At 39.4% G+C, this 27,494-nt stretch overlaps 1 protein-coding gene and 1 gene segment (V, D, J or C); one reads left to right on the top strand and one right to left on the bottom strand.

Annotated features, from left to right (window-relative positions):
• Nucleotides 1–3,136: 3,136 nt before the first annotated feature.
• Nucleotides 3,137–6,600, bottom strand: LOC117720717 (cationic trypsin-3). Its single transcript, XM_034519356.2, has 5 exons — nt 6,471–6,600; nt 5,472–5,634; nt 4,571–4,824; nt 3,927–4,063; nt 3,137–3,381 (listed from the first exon to the last, which is right to left on the bottom strand). The coding sequence occupies exons 1-5, from the start codon at nt 6,508–6,510 to the stop codon at nt 3,232–3,234; spliced, it is 744 nt and encodes a 247-aa protein (XP_034375247.1). The 5' UTR covers nt 6,511–6,600; the 3' UTR covers nt 3,137–3,231.
• An 18,230-nt stretch (nt 6,601–24,830) lies between these two features.
• LOC117721013 (T-cell receptor beta-1 chain C region-like) overlaps nt 24,831–27,494 on the top strand; it is a 381,561-nt gene continuing 378,897 nt past the window's right edge. The window contains 2 exon segments of the C gene segment in view: nt 24,831–24,977; nt 25,062–25,235. Of these exon segments, the coding sequence occupies nt 24,929–24,977; nt 25,062–25,235 (223 nt within the window).

The following is a 27,494-nucleotide window of genomic DNA, read 5'->3' as shown; positions in this document are numbered from 1 at the left end:
AGTAACGCAATCTTAACAAAGATTTTTAAATATTGCTAAAGATATTAACTGTATTTATATAACACGAGTCCTTCTTGGGCCTTTCCAGGTGAACTTTGATGAGCTAGCATCCTTCTATATTTTCAAGATCATCATTAAATAGACCTAATTCCTTATTACAAAGCTTAGCCACAGTTTCTATATTCTTGAACATCTGGCCGATCAAATGCTGGAGCAGGCAATGTTCTGATTATGTTTCTATCACCAGAAATGCTCGTCCATCGCTCGATTCTTCACAGAACAGCAAGGAGGGAAGAACTGCTGGGATAAAATGCATCAATTTCCAGTTTTTCCCAGTGCTAGGCAAAAGGAAATTTCCCAGGTTCTCTTTACTTCTGCTGTGCTACAACTGCAGAAAAGATGAAAGTAACAGAAGCCTCTCACTGAACAAGCATGAATAGCTTTAGCTCAGATGACTTAGAGCTACAAACTTGATCTTTCCTTGGAAGTGTCCCTTCCTGACAATTCCTCTTATGGCACCAGGCTTCTGGCTATTCTCATTCCAAGGGCAGGATTCCCTAAGAAACTTCACTTATACTGTTGCCCTATTCCATCTTTGCATATTTCTCAAAATTTCTACCTAGCTCTCATGCTTGTCAAGATCTTACTGTCTCATGAGCAAAAGGTTTATTTATACCAAATGTATTTCATGGAATCTCCAACTTTTCTCCTTGTAATTTTAGTGTGTGTGTGTGTGTGTGTGTGTGTGTGTGTGTGTTAAACTGTAGTATCTTTGGGTGGATACTTTCTCTGATTACATCAAAAACTATTTTTTTCACAGCCATCTATGTCTTTATCTTCTTGCACAATTTGAGTTGATTAGCATCTAGTTCCTTTTATTTCCTTTGTTATTTACCACTCAGAATGTGTGTACATGAGCACAGGGTTTTCCCGTTTCTTTTTTTACTGTTATTTTGTGTGTGCTTATCGGAAAAAAAAAAAAAAAAGAATAACATCAGCTCTTAATAAGCATTTGATGAATGAGTGAAAAAAAATCTACCATTTAAGACCAATGATAAGAGAGGTAAGTCTGCATGCTTGTAAAACAGACTTAATCCCTCATGGTCTTTCAGCACCATTAGTTCATCCGATGAGTATGAAACCCAAGATGTAAATGGCCAGCAAATTATATTTAGTTAAATGAACTAAGATTGAATAGAGATAGAAGGAAAGATTTTTTTGAAGTACAAGATTAAGATCTAATAGAGTAACGATTGTGGTTATTGATAACTCATTGATCTAGGCCTGAAATATGAGAAGCAATACCCATTAGCATTTTTAGGGTATTGAGTAAAACAAGTAACATGAAACGCTAAATCAAGAAAATCATAAAAATCTATAGACTTACTCACTTGCTATCAAAATATCTAGAGATGACACGCAGTTTACTCAGAAGTTGTTCCTAAATGTTTATAAATATTACCCCATTTTACATAAAGGGCTTGAATCAACCAAGAAGAAATGAAAAGTGGATCAGAAAACACCTTTAAGGTAGGGTAGACTATGTGTAAATTAGAAAGGAAAGATTGAGAGTAGACGTGTTTAAGGGGGAAGGTTGGGACAGGAAGAGGGGGAGATCCTATAAGTAAACTTGTTTCCTTGAATGCTAATTTAAAAAATAAAACAAAGTTTTTCAGGAAGAACTTCAGAAACAGGACTGAAAAGGTTTGCTATGATTAAATGTTTAAGTCTTGAATGCAAGGCTAAGAAACTTTGTGTTCACCCAAGGTACAATGAAATGCCTCATTAAGAGCTCAAATGTATCTCACAATTAATGTTATTTGACAAACCTTAATACATGAATAATGACTCCACAGACCTTATTCTTCTCCCCCTTTTTTCCTGATATGTTTCTTATGGACAACACAGCTTTGTTCCCTTGAGATTTGTATATTGAATTCTAAACACCAGGGTAGATGAAACTACAAAATGGAGCCTTGGGAGGAAATCCAGTTTTAAAAGAACTTGTGCTCCTGTGTTGATGATCCACTTATTTATAAAGTAAGAAGACATCAGGGGTAGCTCCTGGGACACAAGGAGGATATGATACACAACGTGAGAGTACATTAGAAAACCAAGAAAAATATACCTCTCCAGAACTTCTATTGCCTCTAGGACTATGAGATTGAAGTGTATGCTGTAGAGTTTTTTTTTTTTTTCTGTTTCTAACCTTTTCAGTACAGCATCCTGAGGTGATTGAAATAGAATGCATGTACCATCTTAACACTGAAGATATATATTCCCTATTCAAAATTGGTCCAGGTATACGTGGTGTCTGTGTTCAGGTGCTGCTAGGTTTTCTCTCATAGCCATATCATATAATCATAGGAATTATCATAGTGGCTTCTTCTTCACACACTTCTATCAGAGATCTGTGCATTGGTGTTTGTTCCGGAGAGCTCATGAAAAACCAGAGTGTTGTTCCTTCTCTGGCAGGACTGAAGAACAACAGTAATATCTCTAGAACTCTGGTTCCAGACTTCTGGTTTAATGTGCTTATTTTATGCAAACTTATTTATTTTATTTTGGGCTTATATTGAATTAGTACATCATTTAAGTTGGTGTTTGAGGTGTGGCTGAAAAAAGATAGGCCAGATTACCTCCAAAACTCTCTTTGGTATTAAAATAATATTTCATTAAAAAAATAAGAGGACAATATGGGTGTGTGAATCCTTGGAAAGGTACAGTGTAAGAGAGTTTAGGATTGACTGAAGAATAACAAGGAAAAATAGTATTCTGTCATGGAAATTGAAATGCACTAGGAATATTGGCAGTTTGGAGTTCATCTCCATTCCAATATGAACTATTTCCCTGACTTTTAGCTATTGTTTTATATTTTCATTTTTGTATCATAATCTATTACAAATAATTAACACTAGACCTAACACCTAATTGGGTAGATTAGGGCATATTAAAAATATATAATAGACAAATACTCAAATAAAATGTATCAGCTATATTAATAAATTACCAAATTGGGTTGAATGAAATATCAAATAACTTTTAAAATTCCTTTTATAAAATAGTAGAACTCTCTATACATTTTCAAGAGAAAGTTTGTTGTTATCAAGCAAGAACCATACACAGACAGATGTGGTAAGAACAAAATGTTTTCATTGCAATAGTGGTTTGGGGCATAGAAGGAAGGTGGATTTGACTACAAAGAGATGGCTTGGGAAGAGATAAAGGTGTTTAGTTGGCAGAAATAGTCTTCTGAATCCAGCTCACATAGTTGCACACCTTGGTGTAGACACCAGGTTTTCCTTTCTGAGCACAGCCATAACCCCAGGAAACAATACCCTGGAGTTGTCCACTGCAGACTACGGGGCCACCAGAGTCACCCTGAATGACAAGAAAAAGATAATATAATCAGAGTTCTCACATATGTCAACATGAGAGGATGGACTCCAAATTGCTACTTGATTATCTTGGGCCACTTTCATAGGTTCTTCATGAAATAACTTCTCTATACCTGTATCCTGAAGCTGCAGTCTCCTTGAATGCCAATATTATTTACCTTTATTTCTTATAGACCTACATATTGCTTTAATCAACCTATCAACCCATGAAGGTGTGAGAACTGGGGAGACTGAATATTTTTTCAGGAGTGCTACTCTTTTTTCGAAAGTAAAGTCTACAACAAAGTTTTTGAGGTACATGGTAAGATAAACTGTTTGTGGTAATTTCTGTATATCTTTTTAAAATTTAGTCCCAGTCATCAATATAATGGAGACAATTAAAATTTTATTCCAAATCTACTCTTCTTCTCTTACTCATAGTCTTAGAGATGGTTAATGTTATTGCTCTCCATCTTTTGTTTTCAAAGAAGCAGAAGTAAGGGAAGAGGGAGAATGAGTAAGAGGGAGAACAGCCACAAATGAACTCACCTGGCAGGAGTCCTTTCCACCCTCGAGAAAGCCCAGACAGAACATGTTGCTAGTGATCTCGCCTGGGTAAGAACTTTTGCAAGAACTGTCAGAGAGGATAGGAGCATCAAGACACTGAAGCAGTGAAGGGTTGTTGGCTGTCAAGCACAAGAATGAAAATAGATTATTCAGGGTTCTTGGAAACATCTTTTCCAGCCTTCTGCCTCTTTCTTAACACCTACTCTGTCTTTACATTCCCTAGTGATTTATAATTTGGGAGAATATTTTATGAGAAAGTATGCTAAGTATTTTATTCAATTCACAGAAACATTTTTTAAAAAATCAGGTACAAGCATTGGTGTCCACAGCTTTTAACAAGTGTGTACTTAAAGGAACACCAAAATCTTGAGCCTCTGTTTACTTACTTTCCCCTTTTTGGTTAAATGCTTTTGAGTTTTTCTACAAGTTTATTTTTCGTTGTGTCTACCGTATGATCTGGGCAGAAGTATTTTCTCCCCTCAAATTTATGCATTTTAACACTGCATGCATATATCTCTATCCTTAGAGAACTTTCCCTTGAATGAGAATTTGGACCACTTTGCCCCCAACATGCCTTTCATCTCTAGTCTTCTCACACTTGGTAAGCATGTCCTAGTAATACTTACTGCCAGAGCTCAGGGTGTTGCCCCAGCCAGACACAAGGCACTTAGTACCAGCTGATGGGCAAGATCTTGGCAGAGAGACAGCAGACACTCGAGAGTTGAGGGTGGCAGCTGACTTCAGCTTAATCAACATGATATCATTGTTCAAGGTGTTTGCGTTAAAGTTGGGGTGGCGGATGATTTTAGCTGCATCAATGAATTGCTCACCACCCTCAACGACATTAATGTTGTGTTCTCCCAGGCGCACCTGAATTCGGCTGGATATAAGGATTAGCAGTTTTTAGCATATCCAACTCCAATCTTTCCATCTTCACAATTTGCCAATCATGCAGATAAACACAAATATTCACATAGGTGACTTTATACCCTCGGTAGCAGTATGCACTCCCTTCGTGCTTGTAGGTCAGAGAATTCATGAAAATGGTTTCCTACTAGTTAGTACAGGCTCACAGTTCATTATATGTTAAAATACAAGATATGAGATTGGAAGAAACACCCTTATTAAATAGTTGGAGATGAAGAGCAGATTGATAGAAATTGGTTGGCATCCACTATTTTTCCTCTGATTGTAATTCTTCAGGACTTTAGATATACAAGATATACAAGGATTTGAGATATTGAGATAAATACACAGTGGGATGAAGCAAGAGTCAGAAAAGCAGTGCTGGGATTAAAGATGTGCACCACCATGCCTGACTGAAAAGGAGTGCAGTGTTATAGAAAAGCAGCAAATGCTCTTAACCATTGATCCATCTTTACAATCCTGTGTCTGAATGTTTTAACCATCCTGTATAACTGTGCACATTTCCTAATTGTATTCTGATAAGGCTAAAGGACTTAGTGAATGGAAATATGAATATTTTGTGACTTTAGTGAATGGAAATGTGAATATTTTGTCACTTACGATTTGTAGCAGTGAGCAGCTGAAACAACCCACTGGGAATTGATGAGGGAGCCACCACAAAAATGGTAGCCAGCATTCAGGGACACCTGATATGGAAGAGCATTCCTCTGGCAGGTGTAGCCTCCAACAATCTTGTCATCATCATCATCCAGGGGGAAAGCAACTGAGAAGAAAGTCAACCAGAGATGCCTGATTGTGACTACTTGAGGTCATAAGAGGCAGTTTAGAACAGAACCAACAGAGAAGTCGTGCAAATGGTTAGCTTTACATTAATCTTGACTGGTGGTAAGTTCTTGGCATAACATGTCTATCTGCATAAGGAAACAAGGAAAACTTAAGGAGCAATCTGAAAGTATTCTTACTTTAGAAAATGCTCATTTAATGTTTTTATTCTGTTTATCTCTCATATTTTTTGTCACTTAATTTTTCATAAACAATTTCACCAGTCATTACAGGATTTCCCTTCCTAACCTTTCCATTTAAACTAACAACCTTTGCAACATGTGCTCCTGTATTGTGTAGTAGGGCCCAGTATTATCAAGATTTCTTAGAGTCCCAAGGTCTTACATCATTTTTATGAGCTAAGGTATTTTATTAGCTAAAATATCTAATTTTTACTTGCTGAGTTCTGGAAACCCTGGTATTACATTTCAGCACTACAATTTTAGTTGCATTTTTGCATTTTGTCCCAGACCTGTAGTTCCCACTGCTTTGGTAGGTGAGGCAGAATGATGGTAAGCTTAAGGCCCGTCTGAGCTACAGAATGTGCTCAATGGTATCCTGGACAATTTAGCAAGACTCATTATGAAAATTAAAAGTAAAATAGAGGATCACATATATGTTGCAATTGTTAACTATCCTCCTGGTATGCACCAAGTCTTGAGTTTAGTCCAAAATATTTCCTTGTATTTGGACCCTTGGGGGCTTCCAGAGAGTGAAGCACCAACCGAAGAGAAAACATGATTAACACTTAGTGACTTATTCATTAAAGGGACTCACCAGCAGCTCCAAGGAAGGCAAGGAAGATTAAGGTCTTCATGATTGCTCACTGTGCTGAGAGCAGTCAATAGGAAGCAGGCTTTCCTCCACAACTATTTATACCTCCATGTCTTGTTGACACGTGTGGCCATCGGTGCCAGGAAAGTTCTTCCACTGGAAACTCAGAAATCTAAATTTAGAATTCAATTCAATGAATGATGGAAGATAATGCAAGACAAAATCCAAACACTAACCCTTTCCTTCTGAAGGGTGTGGGAATGGAAGAAACAAACTCACCTGGTGGGAACTACTCTCCATAGTAGGAAAACAAGTTGATAAGGTCACAAGACAGAGCTTCAGGTTTTCAGGTTCTCAAAAATCTTAGGTATTCTAAAATTCCTGATGTGATCATTTTTATAAAGGACTCACTGGAAACCCCTGGTCTTCCACATGGCAATGTTTATTTTGTAGTTGTTTGTAATGTATCACTTTTCCTAGGGTCTTTCTAATACTCTACATCCGCATTAAGACTCCATTGCTAGTGTAAAAGGCCTTCTCTCTCAAGGAAAGGAGAACTCTTCTTTAATAAAAGCAGTCACAGTGGGACAGATGAAGGGAGGGAAGTGGGTGAGAGAGAGGCCAGGGAGGGGAAAAGGGAGAGGAACATGATCAGGTATTGGGAGAGGGAACGGGACTGAAGCCCTAAGGGCCAGCAGAAAGAATGGGAATAGGCAACCTCCAGAGGTAGGAGGTAAAGGGACCCTCTAGAATGTACCAGAGACCTGGGAGGTGAGAGACTCTCAGGACTCAAAGGGAGGGACCTTGAATAGAGTCCTCTACAGGGGGCAGGGGAACTTGTATAGTCTACCTTCAATGGAGGAATAGGACATCAAGTGGAGGGTGGGGTCGCCATCCCACAGTCAAAAGCTCTAACCCAAAATTGTTCCTATCTGAGGGAACTGTAGGGACAAAAAAATGGAGAAGAGCATGAGAGAAAGAATGTCCAGTGACATGGTTAAATTGGGATCCAGCTCAAGGGGAGGCCCGGGGACCTGACACTGTTACTGACACTGAGGTGTGTTTGTAGACAGGAGCCTCTTCCCATGGCTGCCCTCTGAGAGACCCAAAAAGCAGCTGAAAGAGTCAGAGATGATACTAGCACCCAACCAATGGACAAAAGCCTGAGACCCCTTTGTTTGAATTGGGGAAAGCTGGAAGAAGCTGAGAAGGAGGGCAGCTCCATGGGAAGACCAGCAGTCTTAACTGACTTGGACCCCTGAGATCTCTCAGATTCTGTGCCATCAACCAAGTAGCATACACCAGCTGATATCATGCTCCCTACACATATACAGCAGAGGACTGCCTGGTCTGGCCTTAGTAAGAGAAGATGCACCTAACCCTAGAGACTTGAGGCCCCAGGGTGTGGGGAAGTTGGTGGGGTAGGGGTTGGGGAATGGGGTCATCCTTTCGGAGATGATGATAAGAAAGTATGGGATAGAGAGCAGTTGGGGTGGGCAGAGACCAGGAGGGGGATGAAGTCTGGATTGTAAAAAAAAAAGGATTAAAGTTTAAAAAATATACATTTTTAAAAATTGATCAAGTTAAAGATGAAAACTTGTGTCTGTCCATGTAGAGTTTGTTCTATATGTAGGATATGGTGGTTCCCTTTTCTCTGCTTCCACTGCCCATGATTCCAATTGACTTCAGTTCATGGAAACATGAGCCAAGTATTTTTAAAATTATAGAAATTCATAATGTTGACATAACTATGTCATAGCATATCATTGATTTTTTTCAATTTCATTGTTATTATATTCTATTGCCCATTTTTAATCTCCAAATGCTTTTTATTTGTAAACTAAATTTTATCATATGTATATAAATATACATACATTTGTTTATATATAATCATATAGTTTGGAATTATCTGGTTTTGTGAAATTACTAGATGTCTTAAAATATATTTAACATTAAAAAGGGAGGAGCATATTGTGTTTCAAATACTTTGCTTATACAAATTTAGTGCTCCCTCCTAAGAAGATTGATTTGATATACCTGTTTTAATTCCCAATTTTCAGATGAAAACTTCAGGAACAAAATGTATAAATTGTAAGTCAGTCTCCTGGCAGAATTATGCAGCATTAGATACTAAACATGAGGAACCACATTTAAGGAAGTACCATGTTAAGTGAATATTAAGGAATTTGTAGATTTGTTTTCAATAATTGCATTTTGAAACAGAAATTATAAGCATTAATGGAACAGTGAACTATCAAGAGTCAGGCAAGCTTTTCTCCCATGCAGTATTTGGAGTTGAACCCAGGGCTTACCCACACGAAGACCAGAAAGCTCATATTCTACCACTAAGCTAAAACAATATACAAGACCCTTTCCACCTTTCTTAGAGACAGGGTCTCACTATGTAGCCCTGGAACTGGCCTAGAGCTGGTCTTTAGACAGACCAGCTATCCTTAATGTTACTGGTATCTGCCTGCCCATTTGGGGGAGGGGGGTGCTGGGATGAAAAGCATGTGCCATCTTTCCTGTCACGTCAATCCTTTATAAAGGTTTATTTTGAGATAGTTTTGTTAAATTTTCCAGATTAGATTCAAACTCACAGTCTCAGGGTGAATAGAGATGTGCACTATCATGCCTGATTATGGGAATTCTTCATACAAAGTAACTTTCTAGCTAAAGACAATATCCAGATTCTCTACCTATCCAAAAAATCTCAACTCATGTAATAGTATATTATTTCTGTTTAGGATACCATTCTTGAGGACTTGTCTAAAAATTTTGCTGTTACTAAGACAACTTAGTTGGAATGGCAAATATTCATTATCAGTGTGATGGGATTTAGAATTATCTAGAAATTTGAAGGGTTAAGATCCTGGCACTGTGTATGAGGTCATTTACAGAGATGGTTAACTTATAGGGAAAATCCTACTTGAATATTGTTGGTTCCATTGCTGGGTTGGAGGCCCAAGCTGACAGACATGAAGAACAGAGAGAGGCAGTACAGTGCCTCAGTTCTCCTCTTTAGCTTCCTGGCTTACAATCACACAATGGCTCCTCTCTGCCAGGTATTTCTTCACACAATGAAAAGAACATTTTAAACCATAAGCCATTACATCTTCGTCTCTTAATTTATCTATGTCTAATACTTTGGTCATTGTGACAATGTAATGTATCAGTCAAAAAGAGATTCTCAACTTTGACACTATTGATATTTGGAGCCTCTTAAATCTTTGTGACAGGAAACTCATGTGTTTACCAGAATCTTAATATCAAAAGAGCCCTACCTCTTTCTTGCATCTGTGAGAACCAATACCAAATTTTCAAGTGTCCTCTCCAAGAAAAATTGTTCTAACTTGTCTTAGTCAGGGCTTCTATTCTTGCACAAACATCATGACCAAGAAGCAAGTTGGGAAGGAAAGGATTTATTCATCTTAAACTTGCACACTGCTGTTCATCACCAAAGGAAGTCAGGACTGGAACTCAAGCAGGTCAGGAAGCAGGAGCTGATACAGAGGCCATAGAGGAATGTTACTGGGTTGCTTTCCCTGGCTTGCTCAGCTTGCCTTCTTATAGAACCCAGGACTACCAGCCCAGGGATGGCACCACCCAAAATGTGCCCTCCCACCATTGATTACTAATTGAGAAAATGCCTTACAGCTGGATCTCTTGAAGGCATTTCTTCAAGAGAGGCTCCTTTTTCTGTGATAACTCCAGCTTGTGTCAAGTTGATACACAAAATCAGCCAGTGCAACTGACCCCTAGTCAACTTGACATACAAACACATCATTATTAAGCCTCAACACTTACTTTCTTATTCATCCCCAAGTTCTAAATATCTATAAAAGTCCCACAGTCTTTACAAATTCTTACACATTATATTTTCAATTCCTTTTAAAATATCCAGTCTCTTTTGAAATTTAAAGTATTTCTACAATTCAGTCTCTTAACTGTGGCTTCCACTAAAATACTTTTTTTTACTTCAAGAGGGATAAATATATCCCTTGTGACATAGTCACAAGCAAAATCAAATTCAAACCATCCAATGTCTGGGATCCACTCACGATCTTCTGGGATCCTCCAAGGCCTTGGGCCACTTCTCCAGCTCTCCCCTTTGTAGCCCACACCTTGTGTCTTCTAGGCTCCAGTTGCCTGTACTCCACTGCTGCTGTTCTTAGTGGTCATCTCATGGTACTAGCATCTCCAAAATACTGCTGTCTTCTGCTGCAACTGGACTGCACTATCACAAATAGCCTTTCATACACTCTTTTCCTGGTGCTAAGCCCCAACTTCTCTTCATGACCCCTTCAGTCCTGGACATTCAACTGCCAGTAGGCTGCACCTTCACCAATGGCCTCTCCTGGCTTCTCAGCTGCTACCCCTTTGTGTTTCAATACCAGTACCACCTGGGTGACTCTTATTATGAAGGCTGGCTGCAAACACAACATCTGTTTTTGGAACACAACTTCTCTGTACTCTCAGGAAACACTTTTCAGAAGATTTCACCTTGGTGATGCTGATCTCTTCTTAATCACTGCTAATTTCTTAGCTCCAGCTAACCAGCATCAATTGTTCCAGTAATGCAAAGGATTCACTTTAGTAGTTTTGGTATCCTGTTAACAACAGCTGATTCTACAGCCCCAGCTAACCAAAACCACAGAATCTTTACAATCAAAATAGCAATGGCCCTGATAAGAGTTTTTAATCTTCCCTCTGAAATTTCACAAGCCAGGTCTTCATTGTTTGAACTGTTCACAATATTATCTTCCATGTTCCTACAGAACATTCCACAGAGTTCTTAACATCCCAATGGCTCTTCTAGCCCAAAGTTCCAAAGTCCTTCCACAGTCATCCCAAAAACCTCATTAGGATGTCACAGGAATATCCCACTCCTGGTACCAACTTCTGTGTTAGTTAGGGTTTCACTGCTGTGAACAGACACTATAACCAAGGCAACTCTTACAAGGACAACATTTAATTGGAGCTGCCTTACAGGTTCAGAGGTTCATTGTCATCAAGGTGGGAACATGGCTGCATCCAGGCAGGCATGATGCAGAAAGAGCTGAGAGTTCTACATCTTCATCTGAAGGCTGCTAGCAGAATACTGGCTTCCAAGCAGTTAGGATGAGGGTCTTAAAGCACACACTCACAGGGACACAGCTACTCCAACAGGGCCATACATTCTAATAGTGCCACTATTAGTGCCCACTTCCTGGGTTGAACATATATAAACCATCACACAACTTAAGAATTCCACATGAAGGGGAGAAAACAAAAGAAAGATGGGTTTTTTATCCAAGGCTATTGTAAAAAAAAAATGGCCTTAAATGTTGGGCCAATATAGACACTCAATATTCACTAACTAAATGTATTCTAAGGTAGGAAGCTGCCATTTATTAATTCCCAAGAGTCAGAAAATATTAAAAAGTAAGAGAAGAAAGAGTACCTGGAAGGAGAGACATCTCACTCTCATCAACAATCTGATTCTTGTAACAATGCCAGGAGCTGGACCATTCCTTATCTCCCTTAGAACTCTCCCAGACTCATCTGAGATTTGGGTCTATAGGAATGATATGTCTCAGTGCAGAACTTCTTACAATAATAGGCTCATGTACCGAGTACTGATCTGTTCAACAATGCTTCCTCTGGTGGTCCTACCTGGGCTTTATCACTTTCACTCCTTCTGAGAGGGAAAAAAATGGAGGCTTCCAGGGAGGAATGTAAGGATAAGGTAATATAATTTTCACTACCTCCTTTTGCCCAAAATCCAAGACAACAGAACATGGTTCTGCTTGACTTATATGAACATTTGTTCAGTCATCAAATAGTGGTAGCAGCCATACGGGAGGATATTCCAGCCCTTAGTCATTCTAGTAACATTTCTACATCTGTGTGCATGCAGATCACTTAATACAGTGGCTAAACAACATTTTGAAAGTTGATCATTTCCCTTTTTTAAATAAGTATTATATCTTTAATGACATGTAAATATGTGTGTACCTGAATTTGTTTTTAAGCTTGAGTTCAGTGCCCAAAGAACTCTAAAGAGAATTTTGTATCTCCTAGAGACAGAATTAAAGGCATTTGTGAATTACCAGCTGTGTGTTCTGGGTATCTCACTTGGGTCCTCTGCAAGAATAGTATGTACTTCCATACCTGAACCATCTTTCTAGCACTTTAGACTTCTTTTATCTTAGTCTCTTCCTAAGCAATAATGTTGACCTTCCATGTGCTGGCCATATTTTATATGATAGATATTAAAATAAATGATCACTTTTATAATGAGATGATAGCTTTCATACTATCTAAATTCACGTTGAAGACTGATAATGATGAGCATACCATTCTTGAAATAAGATGTTAGGCAGATGGTTCAGAAAATGGCAAGCTTGTAGGTCCTGTGTTAGCTGGCTGTGAATGAAAATCATATTGATGTCTGAAGCTAGTCAGAATATTAAGATGTGATTACCATAAGGTTATATATGCTTAATATTCTTAAGGTATCCTTAATAAAAATGAAATTGTCTGTATATATGAATGTGTATAATTTATATAATTATATACAGTAATTGAACAAATCTGAAAAAAAACATATCCGGGAATAGTCTACATGTTCTTAGGCCTATAATTCTGTCACAAGGCTGTCTTTGATGTCTGATGCTCTCTGAATAAGTCTAGAATACTTGATAAAGATAATAAAAGTTCTCTGACCCCATAATGATATATTCTTTTCTACTCCTTGTACAAAATATCTGTGCTTAATGATACCAGTGAATTCTCAGTTATAACAAGAACTGATCTTGCTAGACACTGTGTGGGGTTTCCTTTTATGTCATTTTATATAACAAGAGGCATGAGCTATGGGGAATTTAAGCACATGGTTGATCATAAGCTTCAGTTTATATTTAATTAGACTGTATTTGTTATTTGTCTTTCCCATGCACATGGTTTAGTGGCCTTGAAAGACTCAATTAAACTGGGGCCTTATTGAGCTCAAGTAAATATATTGAACTTTGCATTGGCAGGATCAAGAGGAACCAGACATTGAATTTTCTTTTCCTATATTAAAGCATTGCATTTTGTTTTTTAGCTTCTCTAACTACTTTCCTGGCTAATGTGTTAGATTACTGGGAAGAAATGGTCTCTTTTAACATCTCTAATCTAATGCCCATGGATTATTCTAAATTAAGTTAATGTCATTCAAAACATTTTAGTAAGGCATACAATATATGACATAAGCAAATGGGACAGCCAAAATACAAAGGGAAAGTAACACTTCATAAGCTAAGAATCACTGGTATAAGGTGAAGAGGATATTCTCAGTTCAGTCTGGTGTTTAGTGTAAATGGGACACATTAAGCAGCCTCACAAATGCTGTTGAAGCCACAGCAAATGGAGAAGGTCATTTGGGCAACACAGGGCTTGCATGGGATGTGAGAAACTGGGCCAACATGAGGAAGCCCTCTATATACTGTCTTTAGGGCCTGAGGAGTCAGAACAAGAGCAGGGTTGGGAGGATGTTAACAGGTGAGCAAGGGAGACAGCCAAAATAGTCAACTGGCTGCATATGGACAGGGTGAACACATATGTAAACCCATTAAGGATAAAAGATGCTGAGTTTCTCAGCACTTCCTCAGAAAACTGCAGTCAAAGAAAGGGAGAGGGTCAGAACTAGAACAAACTGAAAATATTAGTGAACTCCCAACTAATATGCAGTTGTCTGTATGCTGCATATGCTCCTTACCTTAATTACTCTAATGCCCTGGCAACAGTGATATACCCCAAACGCATATCTAGAACTCACACCCTGTTTTCTAAATATTCTTGCTCTTATAAAAAAAAGGGGGGGGATATTTTTTGTGTCATAAAGCAATGGAGTGTCCAAAGAATAAGGGGATCCTGACAAGAAGAAAGAATTAAGAACGGAAATGTTGCCAAGTGTTGGCATCACATGCCTTTAATTCTAGGAGTTGGGATGTAGAAGAAGAGAGATCTCTGTGAGTTGAAGGCCAGCTTGGTCTACAGAGCTAGTTCTAGAGAAGCTCTGTGTTTAAAAAAAAGAGAGAGAGAGAGAAATGAAGATAAATGAAAGAAGGAAAGAACAGAAAAAGGAAGGAGGGAGGGAAGGAAGGAAGAAGGGAGCAAGGGAAGGAGGGAGAGAGGGAGGGAGGGAAGGAACTATCTCTCTCCCATTTTCATTGCTCTTTTAAACAATGTTTGGCACACACTGAAAAGCTACTGTTCCATGACCACCTTTAAAGTACAAATGTTCTATTCACATCAGATAAATTTATTTTAGTTGGTTACATGCCAGTCTTACATCTTAAGATGTCATATTCAATGCAAAGCCTCATACATACATACATACATACATACATACATACATATATGTCAATGCCAATAATACCTTTCTGGAAACACATAAAGTATTTTGACTTACCCGTTCCATGTGATCTTTTATTATTTATCATTGCATTCATTTATTCAACTACTAAGAAGCTGAATTCACCACACATCCCTATAGATCATTATGATAGAGTTGGGGAACACTGGAGTTTCTGCTACAGAAGAGTAGACATCTTGGCTGATGGTTGCCTGAATAGTCTGAATATTTAGCAGAGGGTTGTAAATAATTATTTCAATTATTTATCTGCATCCAAATTTCAGGGGAAACCAGAAGATGAAATTATTTAGATTCCTAAAATCAATTACATTTAAAATTTCCCAAAGTTTGCACTGTTACCCCCACTGTCAGCATTCAAGAAGAGTAACATTATTTGCTAGTGATTTTTTTCTTTTTTTTTTCTTTTTTTATTATTATCAAATCATGATTTTTACTTTTTAACACAGGGGTTATAAACACAAAAATGCAGGATGTGGGGAAGGGGATGACACAGGAGCATAGATGTTCAGGGGGAATACAGATATCTTTCAGAACAGGGTATCAGCTGGGTGAAGGTTCAGGGGTCAGGTCACTATGACTCTGCCTATGCTTCACCTGTCCTTATCTAAGTTGGTACTATCTGCCAAGGCTGCCTCTTTACAAGGTCTATAACTACTCAAGCTGGTAGATTTCTACAAAAGCTGCCTGTTTACAATAGTTTATAGACATCTGTTTCAGTGTTTTTTCATAGAGACCCAAAACTTTGTGTTAGCAGGCATGTATGTCAGGCCTATTGCTGATTTTAGGCTTATGGCTGATTTTAGGCCTTCAGTGTATAAGCAGGGCTGCCCCTGACATCTCCTCCCTTCTCCAAATATAGAAGGGTTGTGGCGATTCTAATCTTGCCAAGGCGGGGATAGAGGCCTGACCTCCAGTAATTAAAGGGGACTTTGTAATGGCTCCAGTCCTTCTGTCATTGTCCAGTGAGGCATGAGGGCCATACCCATCCCAATGTCTTTTGCCTGGAGAGGGGATACTTTTGACATCAACCCCTATGCAGTCAGGCTTGTCCCTCAGGGAACCCAGAAACATATTTTTAACTTTTATTTATATTCCCTCGCAGTGCTTAGCCTCTCAGCCTAAGCAAGAGTTCAGATCGCCAGACAGAGGGGGTTCTGGGTGGCCCCTCACTGCTTGGTCTAGGGGCAGAAGTCCCCTCGTTTAGGTTGGATGGAGATGGGACTTGGGAGCACCCTGGATAGAGTAACATCCTCATCTAGAAACTTGTGGTCCTCCATAGATAACTTATGATAATGTATCTGAATAGATTTTGCTATCAGATTATCTATCTGTTGTTTCACAAAGTTAGTCAGCCTATTTAAGTCCCAGGGACCAAAGGAAATAAGCAAAAATAACCTAATTAATGGTCCCAAGATGGAAGGAAGTAGGGTTAACAATCATGGAAAGGTTGAAGACCAATTCTTCAACAAGCTCTCATTTTTCTTTCTCTGTTTTTTCTCAAGACCTTCTCTGGCCTTTTTCATGCTCTCTTTAATCATACCTGTTTTGTCTATGTAAAAGCAGCATTCTTCTTTAAGGGCTGTACACAGTCTAGAGCTGTACACAATCTTTTCTATTGTAAAAGAGAAAATCAAGTCCAATAAAGTCCTTTGCAATTTGGGGGGATTGCATCAGACAGTGAAAGGAGGGATTTCTTCAGATTAGTGATGTCAGTCTATAGCTGTTTGACGTCCTTGTCAAAGGCCCATTGGAGGTCTGAGTAGTATAAGTCCAGAAGACAGCATCAGGATTAGAACTCCTAACAGCAGACATCACCAGTGATTAATTTTTTATCTGGAAAGGAAAAAAGAAGAGAATTCTCAGGGAAATTTCTCTTCCCTGGATGTCAATTGTTATTCATCTTATTTATAATTGGGCCTGGTTTTGTGGGGGTATCTATTTAGTTCATTAATCTTTTTGGTGGCCATTTAGCTGTGCCTTCTGTGGTATCAAACATACATATCAATCCTTGGCCCCATGTAGGAACTGGGTCCTGGCCATTCCATTTAAGAGTAAAAGGGTCCTTCCACATAGTTGTGGCTTAGTTTTTATTGGTCTCAGCGATGCCAGAAGCAATCAGCAGCAGATTTGCCATGAGCTTTCAGTTTTAGAAAGTTAAGAGTAAACAAGGCATGCCCCTTCCACCCTCAGAGAGTCATGAAGATACTATTTAAAGAAATATAATTCTTTATTAATAATTTCTTTTATCAAAGGACTATTATAAAACAGCCAACAATTAATCAATCTATATCAATCTATATAATATATAAATTAATGAGAGCTTCTTCTACTTTTTGTAAAAATTACTCCTCTTTTATCAATTAATTGTTGAGAAAAATTAGGATTTGCATCTCTCTTGAGAATATTAAACAGAGACATAAATTCTTTTGTGAAGAGCTTAAAATAAGATCTCAGCCAATAAGCATCTCCTGGAAACCTTTGAAAATTGTTTGAAATAAGTAAACTATCTTTTTTTTTCCTAGACCCATTATCTGGTTTGGGTTTTTTTTTTTTTTTTTTTTGATATTTTACATATTTACCTTTCACTGTTATCTCCACTTCCTTTCTCCCCCAAAACCCCTAATCCCATACCCCCTCTTCCAATTTTTATGAGGGTGTGCTCCCACCATTCTCCCAATCCTGCCTCCCTGCTCTCGAATTCCCCAACACTATAAATCTAATCTTTCGGGGAACATGGCCCTCCACTTCCACTGTTGCCTAACGAGGCTACCCTCAGTTACCTATACAAGTGGAGCCATGAGTCCCTCCCTTTCTGTTCTCAGCCTGGAGGTTTAGACCCTGGGAGCTCTGGTTGAGTATTTTGCTACTCCTTCTAAAAAAAAACAAAACAAAACAAAAACAAAAAAAACCACTCACACTTTGGTCTTCCTTCCTCCTCTTGAGTTTCATGTGGTCTATGCATTGTGTCTTAGGTATTGTGAGCTTTTGGGCTAATATCCACTTATCAGTGATTGTATGCCATGTATGTTCTTTTATGATTGGGTTACCTCACTCAGGATGACATTCTCAAGCTCCATCCATTTGCCTAAGAATTTCATGAACTCATTGTTTTTAATAGCTGAGTAGTACTCCATTGTGTAAATATACCATATTTTCTGTATCTATTCCTCTGTTGAAGGACATCAGGGTTCTTTCCAACTTCTGGCTATTATAAATAAGGCTTCTATGAACATAGTAGAGCATGTGTCCTGGTTGTATGTTTAAACATCTTTTGGATATATGTTCAGGAGTGATATAGCTGGGTCCTCAGGTAAAACTATGTTCAATTTTTTAAGGTACCTCCAGACTGCTTTCCATAGGGGTTGTACCAGCTTACAATCCCACCAACAGTGGAGGAGTGTTCCTCTTTGTCCACATCCTCACCAGCATCTGCTGTCATCTGTGTTTTCAATCTTAGCCATTCTAACTGGTGTGAGGTGGAATCTCAATATTGTTTTCATTTGCATTTCTCTGATGACTAGGAATGTTGAACACTTCTTTTGGTGCTTCACAACCATTCGAGATTCCTCAATTGAGAATTTGTTTATATAGTGAATTACATTGATGGACTTCCGTATATTGAACCAACCCTGCATTCCTGGGATAAAGCCTACTTGATCATGATGGATGATTGTTTTGATGTGTTCTTAGATTCGGTTTTTGAGAATTTTATTGAGTATTTTTGCATCAATATTCATTAGGGAAATTGGTCTGAAGTTCTCTTTCTTTGTTGGGTCTTTGTGTGGTTTAGGTATGAGCATAATTGTGGCTTCATAGAATGAATTGGGCAGTGTTCCTTCAATTTCTACTTTGTGGAACAGTTTGAAAAGAATTGGTATGAGGTCTTCCTTGAAGGTCTGATAGAATTCTGCAGTGAAACCATCTGGTCCCAGACCTTTTTTTGGTGACTAGATTTTTAATGACTGCTTCTGATTTCTTTCAGGATTATGAGACTGTTTAGATGGTTTATCTGCTCCTAATTTAACATTGGTAACTAGTATTTGTCTAGAAAATTGTCCATTTCATCCAGATTTTCCAATTTTGTTGAGTATAGGCTTTGTAGTAGGATCTCATGATTTTTTGGATTTCCTCAGTTTCTGTTAGTATGTCCCCCGTTTCAGTTCTGATTTTATTAATTTGAATACTGTCTCTCTGCCCTCTGATTAGTCTGGCTAAGGGTTTATCTATCTTGTTGATTTTCTCAAAGAACCAACTCCTGGTTTTATTGATTCTTTGTATAGTTTTTTTGTTACTATTTAGTTGATTTTAGTCCTGACTTTAATTATTTCCTCCTGTCTACTCCTCTTGGGTGTATTTGCTTCATTTTGTTCTAGAGCTTTCAGGTGTGTTATCAAACTGCTAGTGTATACCCTCCCCAGTTTCTTTTTGTAAGCACTTAGAGCTATGAGTTTTCCTCTTAGCACCACTTTCATTGTGTCCCATAGGTTTTGGTATAATGTGTCTTCATTTTCATTAAATTCTAAAAAGTTTTTAATTTCTTTCCTTATTTCTTCCCTGACCACATTATCATTGAGTAGAGTATTGTTCAATTTCCATGTGAGTGTGGGTTTTCCCTTGTTTTCCTGTTTGTGTATCCAGCCCGTTAGCCTATGTCTTTTTATTGGGGAATTGAATCCATTAATGTTAAGAGATATTAAGGAGAGGGGATTATTGCTTCCTGTTATTTTTGTTAACAGCAGAGGCATTGTTTGTGTGTTTATCTCCTTTTGAGTTTGTTGGAAGAGGCTTACTTTTGTGTTCTTTCTGGGGTATAATTGCCCTCCTTATATTGGTGCTTTCCTGCTATTATCCTTTGTAGTGCTGGGTTTGTGGAAAGATATTGTGTAAATTTGGTTTTGTCATGGGATATCTTGGTTTCTCCATCTATGGTAATTGAGAGTTTTGCTGGGTATAATATCCTGGGCTGGCATTTATGTTATCTTAGGGTCTGTATGACATCCGTCCAGGATCTTCTAGCTTTTATAGCCTCTGGTGAGAAGTCTGGTGTAATTCTGATAGGTCTGCCTTTATATGTTACTTGTCCTTTTTCTTTTACTGCTTTTAAAATTCTTTCTTTTTTTGTGCATTTTGTGTTTTAATTATTATGTGACGGGAGGTATTTCTTTTCTGATCTAGTCTATTTGGCGTTCTGTAGGCTTCTTGGATGATTATCGGCATCTCATTCTTTAGGTTAGGGAAGTTTTCTTCTATAATTTTGTTGAAGATATTTATTGGCCCTTTAAGATGGGAATCTTCACTTTCTTCTATACCTATTATCCTTAAGTTCTGTCTTCTCATTGTGTCCTGAATTTCCTGGATGTTTTGTGTTAAGAACTTTTTGCATTTTGTGTTTTCTTTGACAGTTGTGTTAATATTTTCTATGGTATCTTCTGCACCTGAGATTCTCTCTTCTATCTCTTGTATTCTGTTGGTGATGCTTGCATCTATGACTCCTGATTTCTTTCCCAGCTTTTCTATATCCCTGGTAGTCTCCCTTTGTGATTTCTTAATTGTCTCTACTTCCATTTTTATGTCCTGGATGTTTTTGTTCAATTCCTTCACCTGTTTAGTTGTGTTCTCTTATAATTCTCTAAGGGATTTTTGTGTTTCCTCTTTAAGGGCTTTCACCTGTTTATCTGTGTTCTCAATTTCTTTGAGGGTGTTATTTATGTCCTTCTTAAAGTTGTCTATCATCGTCATTAGAAGTGATTTTAGATCTGACTCTTGCTTTCCTGGTGATATGGGTAATTCAGGACTTTCTAATGTGGGAGAACTAGGTTCTGATGAAGCTGAGTACTCTGGGTTGCTGGTGGTTGTATTCTTGCACTTGCCTTTCCCCATCTAGATCTCCTTGGTGCTACCTGAGCTGTCTCTGACTGGAGCCTTGTCTTTCCTATTATCTTGGTTGTGTCAGAACTATTTGGGATGAGTGTTGCTGCTGGGGTTAGAGCTGAGGTCCAAACTCTGCTCAGTATTCAGGCAGAAACAGGACGGAACCAGTGCTCTGGGCCAGGAGTGAATTCCTGGGTCCCTGTGGGTCTTGGTTACCCCCTGTTTGGGTAGAGTATTGCTATGAACTGAACCTGAACTCCGGAGAGCCCTGCCACTCTGGGTTTTGTGAGGTTGGGTACAGAGCTGCCTCCTGGGATCTACTCTATGCTTGGGCCCAGACAGGAAGGAACCGGTACGCCCACCCAGGAGTGAATTCCTGGGTCCCAGTGGTCCCAGTTACTTTCTATTTGGTGTGAGTGTTGCTGCCTCCTTACCTAAGATACTGCCCGGCTTAGAGCTCTTGAGAGCCCACTTCCTCTGGGTTCTGTGAGATTGGGTTCAGAGCTATCTCCCGGGATGTGCTGAGCGCTCAGGCCCAGACCGGAAGGTACCAGTGCTCCTGGCAGGAGTGAATTACTGGGTCCCTGTGTGCCCCGGTTACTCCCTGTTTGGGGTGAGTGTTGCTGATTCCTTACCTGAGATACTGCCCTGGTTAGAGCTCCTGGTAGCCCCGCTTCATCTGGGTTTGGTGAGGTTGGGTGCAGAGCTGCTGGTGGTGGTCTGCCACTAGTGATTTTTAAATGAACTAAGGTAGCCTATTTCAAAATAGTCTGTTTTCTCCCTCTGTTCCTAGTGTTTGAGCAGAGCCTGGCAAGTAGGAATGTGTTCAGTAGATACTTTTTAATTCGTTTTGGGTGTTTCACCAAGAGCTGATGTTTGCAGCCTATACATCTTCAAGGCTTCAAATGCCTCCTTAATCTATGGATCACCCTACCTTCAACTCCCTGGCTAATCTTTCTGTGTATCTCAAACTCACTCAGGTACCATGAGGGGAAATGAGAACAGAAAGGATCACCGTGTCATTTTCCAGTGACTATCTGAGCATGTTTTTTTTTTTTAATATGCATTTATGTCTTCATGCATACCAGAAGAGGGCATCAATCAGATCCCATTACAGATGGTTGTGAGCCACCATGTGGTTTCTGGAAATTGAACTCAGGACCTCCGCAAGAGCAGTCAGTGCTCTTAACCACTGAGCCATCTCTCCAGCAGGAGCAAATATGCAGACAAAGTGTGGGACAGAAACTGAAAGAGGGGCCTTCTGGAGACTGTTTCACCTGGGTATCCATCCCATGTGCAGTCACCAAAGGTAGACCCTGATGTGGATGCCAGGAAGTACATGCTGACAGGAGACTAATATAGCTGTCTCCTTAGAGGTCTGCCAGAAACTGACATATTCAGAGGCGGATGCTCACAGCTAACCATTGAACTGATCAAGGGGTTCCCAATGGAGAAGTTAGAGAGAAGACTGAAGGAGCTAAAAGGGTTTGCAGCCCCATAGGGAGAGCAATAATAGCAACCAACCAGAGCTCCCAGGGTCTAAACCACCAGCCTGGGAGCACACAGGGAGGGACCCATGGCTCCAGCTGTATATGTAGGGGAGGATGGCCTTGTTGGGCATAGGTGAGAAAGGAGATCCTTGGTCCCATGAAGGCTGGATACCCCAGTGTGGGGGAATTTGAGGCCAGGGAGTTGAGAGTGGGAGGTGGAATCTGTGGGAGCACATCCTCATAGAAGCAGGAGGAGGGGGGATGGGATAGGGGGTTTCTGTGTGTGTGTGGGGGGGAATGGGTTAGGGGATAACATCTAAAATGTAAATAAAATATCCAATAAAAAAGAAGAAACAGAGAGGAGTGTAATGTGCTCGTTTATCCTCTAGGGTGAGCTGTGACCTCATATTATCTCTTGAGGCTGATGGGTTAGGTGAGAAGGGCAAATGGGAAGGGAGTTGGGAAGGAAGTAGAACATAGGACGTTGCTCCTTTTTCTGTTTGAGAAATGGTGTGGATGGAGCTCAGAGACACTAGGATGCCCAGAATATATAGGGTATTGGTCCTAAATGTCTCCTGGCTAGGTCTCTTTGAGCCAGATCTCTTTGAGTCAGATGCTCTTTCTTTGTTCTCCTGTAGCTTTCTTTCCTTGTTTCCTTACCATATGCAAGGCATCTAGGAGGTGATGTGTTCCCAGTGTGTGTGTGCGGGGGAAGGGTGGGGGGAGGAGGGAGGAGTGGAGTGGAAAGAACAGGTAATAGCATATTCTTCTACTGCCTCTCTCAGCACTCACTGAGGTGCTTCTTATATAGTTATCATTAAATTACTGGGCCTTGAAATGATGTACAGGTGGCTTCAGAAAAGGCTCTGATGCGCAATGAGGCTGCCTTTCTTAGGATGAAGGAGAGAAAGCCTCCGGTACGCCTAATCTGAATCCATGAGAGGCAGCAGGAAGGGTATCTATCCAAGGGAAGTGAATCTGTCAGGGGAGGAGACATAATACAAAGTAGAAAGAAGAAAGAGAGTACCATTTTCTGTTACAAGAAATTGTCTCGAGCCCCAGGAAGCTCGGTCTGTGTCTGGGAGCCTACGCCCAGACAAACATAAAGGACAAAGAGGAAGTGTGAGCTGAAACCATCTACGCAACAGCATCCAAACAAACCTTTTTTACAGGGTCAGCAAAAGGTACCCAAATAGCTGGGATCCAAAGAAAAAGACAGAGATTTCATCCTGTATGACATTGTCATGGGCTCCATGCTCTTCGGTTGGCTGGCCTTTTGTCTCCTGGTGGCAGGTGGGTCCTAGTCTTGGTCTGTACACCCTTGTATTTTACAGAGAACATCCATCTACAATTATCTTGAGGATTAAACTTGTTTTCTTATTCCCACAGGTCCAGTCAACCCTAAAATTATCCAGAAACCAAAACATCTGGTGGCAGTCACAGGGAGTGAGAGAATCCTGATATGCGAACAATATCTAGGCCACAATGCTATGTATTGGTATAGGCAAAGTGCTGAGAAGTCCATAGAGCTCATGTTTTCCTATAACTATCAAAAACTTGTTGACAATCAGACTGTCCCAAGTCGATTCCAACCTCACAATTCACAGAAAACCTACTTAGACCTTCAGATCACAGCCCTACAGCCTGACGACGCAGCTACATACTTCTGTGCCAGTAGCCAAGACACAGCCCTTTAGAGCTCTTGCCTCCCTGTACATAAACCTCCTATCCAGGAAACTGCTGATATAACTGGTCCACCTGAGTCTGAAGACTCAGTTCATTCATCTACAGGACTGAAGCGAAAACCTCAGACCACAATGCCACCTGCTAATGTTGATGTCATGATGCCCAATTGTGAGTCTGCAAAGCAGCAGCTTTGACTTGAAGTAAAACATTGTCTACAAGGACTGGCAAGCTCAAGTTTAAATTGTTTCAAGGGTTTGTAGTCCTGAGAAATCTTTTATGGACCACTTAACTGTTCTCACCAATCCTCTTCCAATAGGTATTCTTATATGATTTCTCTTTTCAAGAAGAGCCTGTACCTCTGTCCTCATTACAGCTCCAAATATGCTCACAGTTTTTCTGAGAAATCCCAGCTCTCCCCAAGTAGCTCTTTGAGTTCCTATATCCCAGGATAATCCTTCCTTATTTGATCTTTACCATTGATTAGTTTACTCATTTTGCTTATGGTCAGGTTCTCAACTCTTGCTTTTCTTTCCCATTGAGGTTTTTAACAAGGTTTTCATGCTTGACTCTTTCATTCCCCCTCTTAATCTTCATGCTAACTCTTTGTACTCTGTGTTGTTAGTTGTAGAGTCTGATGCTTTTGAGTTGTTGCTCACCACAGTAACAAAGAAGAAACCTCCTGATGTTTCTGAGGAAGACTTAATTCTTACAACATCCTTTGCTGAACTCTGACTTCCCTCTGACTACTCTCAGCAATGGCCCCCTGTCTTGTGTACACCATCAGATCTATCTCATAGGCAGATCAGAATCCTGAACCCTCAGGTGTCTGCTGTATGCTATTCCGGTTTCTTTTCTCCCATAGAGGGCAGTCTGCAGATGGTAACTCTTGCTGCTCACCAATAACCCTGTCAGATCTTGCCTACGGCACCATAGGAACTCAGCATGCCCCTCCTCTCTTTCTTATGTGCAGTCACTCAAGCTAGGAAAAACTACATTCCTGCTGTGAACCTACTATGGATATCTGGCTCCTGTGCTGGATAATTTTTAGTCTCCTGGAAGCAGGTGGGTTCTTAGAAATTCTAGAGTTTTCATTTCATATTGAGACAATTTTCAAGTATCCCACTAATCTTCTTTCTCTTTCCACAGGACACACAGGACCCAACATTGTACAGTTCCCAAGTCATCAAGTAATAGCTATGAAACAAGTGGTGACCCTCAGTTGTGACCCAGTTTCTAATCACCTATATTTCTATTGGTATAAACAGATCTTAGGACAGCAGATGGAGTTTATGGTTTCTTTCTACAGTGGTAACATCATGGGTAAGTCTAAACTATTTAAGGATCAGTTTTCAGTTGAAAGGCCAGATGGTTCACATTTTACTCTGAAAATCCAACCCACAACGCTGGAAGACTCAGCCGTGTACTTCTGTGCCAGCAGCTTAGCCACAGCCTTGCAAAAACACCGTCTTCCTGTACACAAACTCTCATGTGTCTGCCTCTTTCTTAACACCATATATTCCCTAGGAGAAGGAAGTCTACATGACTTTATTTTAAATTGCAGTTGTTTTTTAACAGATAAATACCTGAAGTTAAATGGCTAAGATAGGATATTTCATAGAGGGAAGGCCAGAGGTCACAGACATACAGATTTTCTCTAGACGCCACAGAATGTAGTTGGTAAATAGTCTTGAGCAAATATTCTTTCATCAAGTAACTAAGTGACTCATGTAGTCTACTTTTTCTCCATTTTAACTGCATTGTATTAGAAATCTTTTATTTCTTTTATTGACAATTGTTCAGGTAAAGTTAACTCATAAGGTAGAAGTAGGATCAGTGCTCTGTTGATCCTCACTCCTCCTGACTCACCGGCCACAGATGTAGTTCCTATTCCTGAATTAATCAGATCTGTTGGATACAAAATCTTGGTTTATGAGAAGAAGGAGAAGGAAATTGATACTACAACCACAATACACAATAAACATCCTGTTACTTCTAAAATGAAACTATGTTTGTTGCTTTAGTTTTGTTTTGTTTTTCTTTGTCTGTTTTTTGTTTGGTTTGGTTTTAGTTTTACAGTGATGCAAAAATGTAAGCATGAAAAATTGAAATTATATAAATAGAGTTTCTAAAATTAGATACCATGTGGTCACCAATTTGCTCTTCCATGTTGTAAACAAAGAAAAAGGTTGATCGGGATTTGAGTGAAATTCGATCAAGTTTCTGTTATTTTTGAGTTTGGTGATAGGTGGCGATTTGTTGAGTGAGTCAGTCACAAGAAAAAAAGTAGATGTACCAAAAGGAGTCAAAGCCATAAGGCAGCAATTCTCACCCTGTGTATCGCAACGGCTTTGGGAGCAGAATGACCCTTTCACACAGGTTGTCCAAGACCACTGAAAAACACAAGTATTTACTTTATGATTTATAATAGTAGCAAAATTACAGTTATGAAGTAGCAACAAAAAAATTATGGTTGGAGGTCACTACAACATGAGGAACTGTCACAGCATTAGGAAGGTTGAGGACTACTGCCATAAGGAGTAAAGATTGGACCATCCTACTGAACAAGGAACAACCCACAGAAAAGCAGAGCAACGCTAGAGGAGATAGAGAATGGGTGGTAGAGGTAGATGACAAGGAACACCAACTTGTTGAGAACCACTGGTTGCATCAGCTCTGAAGGGTATTGCCATGAACCTCCTATGTTTGTCACTGTTGCAGCTGACCACTACCTTAAAGGCCTGACTTGATAAAATTATAAACTGTATCATTTAATGCCAGCTACATCTGTGATGATCAATTCCATGTTAACACAGACTTGCTCCATAGGAATGCTGCTTAGATATGGACATTATGTTCACAAGGTATCCTGCTGCTGTTAGGAGGTACACTAGTGGCCTGGATGGTACTTGTGCAGGCAGAGTCTAAAAGTGTGGAACAGGTGAGTCAAAGGTTTTCTAGTAATCTGTCTCTCTAGAAGATCTTAGATTTATAACCAATCATCTACCTACACCGATGGCCTAATAAACATGCTTTCATTTCTATTTTCTTTTTTTGTCTGTCTCTCTAATTTTGTTTGAGTAGTTTCACCTTATCTTTCCAGTTTATCTATTCTCTATCTATTCTCTATTTAAGCTTTGTGAATTCTCTTTATAAACAAATATACTGAGTGTATATATTAAGCAATCAGTACAACTCAGTTAAGAATTTCTATTTAGATCATGACTATAGTTTACAGTTGTCTGCTAAAATTCCCCATTGTATTTGCTTTGTTAAAACATAGACTATTTAAAAATCAGTGTCTAGTAACTGCAATATCCAAATTTTTTGAGTCAGTTTTTTTGTCTGTTGCCATATCTTGGCTTGTGATATTATCTTCATGTGAATCCTGTATTACAAAATAATTAAACAGTACTTAGGGTTCGGAATGATTTCATCTTTCTCTTGACAGGACTGAAACTGTACCTGCTAGGAAGTTGTACAAGTGGCAAGTCATCTTCGTGAAGCTGATGAAAGAATGAAATTGAGGCTGGGCTTTGAGGAGTCCCAGGGATCACTGTTAAGTCCTGGTCAAAAGTGGGC

Source organism: Arvicanthis niloticus, chromosome 15, assembly GCF_011762505.2.
Source record: "Arvicanthis niloticus isolate mArvNil1 chromosome 15, mArvNil1.pat.X, whole genome shotgun sequence".
Lineage (NCBI taxonomy): Eukaryota > Metazoa > Chordata > Mammalia > Rodentia > Muridae > Arvicanthis > Arvicanthis niloticus.
The sequence above is the reverse complement of the archived record's forward strand: the minus strand, read 5'-3'. Positions and strand labels throughout refer to the sequence as shown.

What these genes read in the sequence shown, in the direction of transcription:
- LOC117720717 (XM_034519356.2), bottom strand. Translation starts at nt 6,510, where the DNA reads ATGAAGACCTTAATCTTCCTTGCCTTCCTTGGAGCTGCTG. An exon ending in GCTGCTCACTGCTACAAATC is followed by an intron (nt 4,825 to 5,471) that starts GTAAGTGACAAA and finishes CCTTATATCCAG; the next exon opens with CCGAATTCAGGTGCGCCTGG. An exon ending in GTGGAAAGGACTCCTGCCAG is followed by an intron (nt 3,382 to 3,926) that starts GTGAGTTCATTT and finishes CTTGTCATTCAG; the next exon opens with GGTGACTCTGGTGGCCCCGT.